This window comes from Merops nubicus, unplaced genomic scaffold (assembly GCF_000691845.1).
Source record: "Merops nubicus isolate BGI_N331 unplaced genomic scaffold, ASM69184v1 scaffold3092, whole genome shotgun sequence".
Lineage (NCBI taxonomy): Eukaryota > Metazoa > Chordata > Aves > Coraciiformes > Meropidae > Merops > Merops nubicus.
This window is the reverse complement of record NW_008595422.1, coordinates 1-1576: the sequence shown is the minus strand read 5'-3', so window position 1 is coordinate 1576 and position 1576 is coordinate 1. Positions and strand designations below refer to the sequence as shown.

Sequence of the window (1576 nt, the reverse complement as noted above, 5' to 3'; positions counted from 1 at the left end):
GTGATCTGGCCAGTGCGGGGTGTGAGGCTGGGGAGTGACCTGTCTGCTCCTGGCACTCCAGTTTGGGCTGCTCCAGGAGTTTCAGCAGGGCTTCTTCTGCAGGCAGATGCTGGGCAGCTCCTCTTCATTCCAGGTGGAGAAGAAAGCAGGGAAATGGTGAATTTCAGAAGCTGTGAGCATTTTCCCCAGGGTGCCTGCTGCTGTAGAGCCAGGATTACTCCTTGGGAGCTCATGGTCAGAGCCCTGCTCCTGATGGCACATTTGGCCAGCACAGACCTGACCACAAGCCAAGGAGATGTAAGAAGGTGCTGAAAGGAAGGGGACAGATAGTATTTTTGCGGGGGGAATGGAATCAAAGAGATTTTTTCAAAGTAGACCTAACCTGTGAGTGTGCTTTGCTCCTGCTGCAGGGCCTCGTGAACGAAACAGCAGCTCCACAACTGAGTTCCTCCTCCTGGCCTTCGCAGACAGACGGGAGCTGCAGCTCTTGCACTTCTGGCTCTTCCTGGGCATCTACCTGGCTGCCCTCCTGGGCAACGGCCTCATCATCACCACCATAGCCTGGGACCACCACCTCCACACTCCCATGTTCTTCTTCCTCCTCAACCTCGCTGTTCTTGACCTGGGCTCCATCTCCACCACTGTCCCCAAAGCCATGGCCAATTCCCTCTGGGGCACCAGGGACATCTCTTACTCAGGGTGTGTTGCACAGGTCTTTCTGCTTTTTTTCCTCCTTGGAGCAGAGTATTTTCTTCTCACTATCATGTCCTACGATCGCTACGTTGCCATCTGCAAGCCCCTGCACTACGGGACCCTCCTGGGCAGCAGAGCTTGTGTCCACATGGCAGCAGCTGCCTGGGCCAGTGGGTTCCTCTATGCTCTGCTGCACACGGCCAATACATTTTCCCTGCCCCTCTGCAGAGGCAATGCCCTGGACCAGTTCTTCTGTGAAGTGCCCGAGATCCTCAAGCTCTCCTGCTCACAGTTCTCCCGCAGGGAACTTGGGCTTATTGTTTTCAGTGCCTCTTTACTGTCTGGCTGTTTTGTTTTCATTGTGTTGTCCTATGTGGAGATCTTCAGGGCGGTGCTGAGGATGCCCTTGGAGCAGGGACGGCACAAAGCCTTTTCCACCTGCCTCCCTCACCTGGCCGTGGTCTCCCTGTTTCTCAGCACTGGCATCTTTGCCTACCTGAAGCCTACCTCCATCTCCTCCCCATTGCTGGACCTGGTGATGTCAGCTCTATACTCAGTGGTTCCTCCAGCAATGAACCCCCTGATCTACAGCATGAGGAACCAGGAGCTCAAGGATGCTCTGAGGAAACTGGTAACTTCATGTTTCTCTAAAATAATAAAATGTCCATCATCTTCTGCAGTACATTTCTAATGTCACTAATTGTTGGCCCAGCGTGACTTCAGGATTTGTGGCTGATGCTGCTGCTGTTGTTACACATGTAAGAATGTTCTTCACCAAGAGATGTCTTTTTTTTCTCATGATTTGTAATTCATCTTTGGCCTGTCTGGAGTGACTGAAACACTGTAGAAATGAGGAGTGGTTGTCATGGTTACAGGGGCTGGG

The 1576-nt window shown here is 52.7% G+C and overlaps 1 protein-coding gene across 1 annotated transcript; it reads left to right on the top strand.

Annotated features, from left to right (window-relative positions):
- Window positions 1–410: 410 nt before the first annotated feature.
- On the top strand, window positions 411–1372 carry LOC103768868 (olfactory receptor 14A16-like; the record flags this gene model as incomplete). The annotated part of the gene is made up of 2 exons (XM_008936026.1): window positions 411–825; window positions 922–1372. Coding segments are annotated over 2 exons (866 nt in total), but the record flags the coding sequence as incomplete, so codon positions are not given.
- Between the last annotated feature and the right edge of the window lie 204 nt (window positions 1373–1576).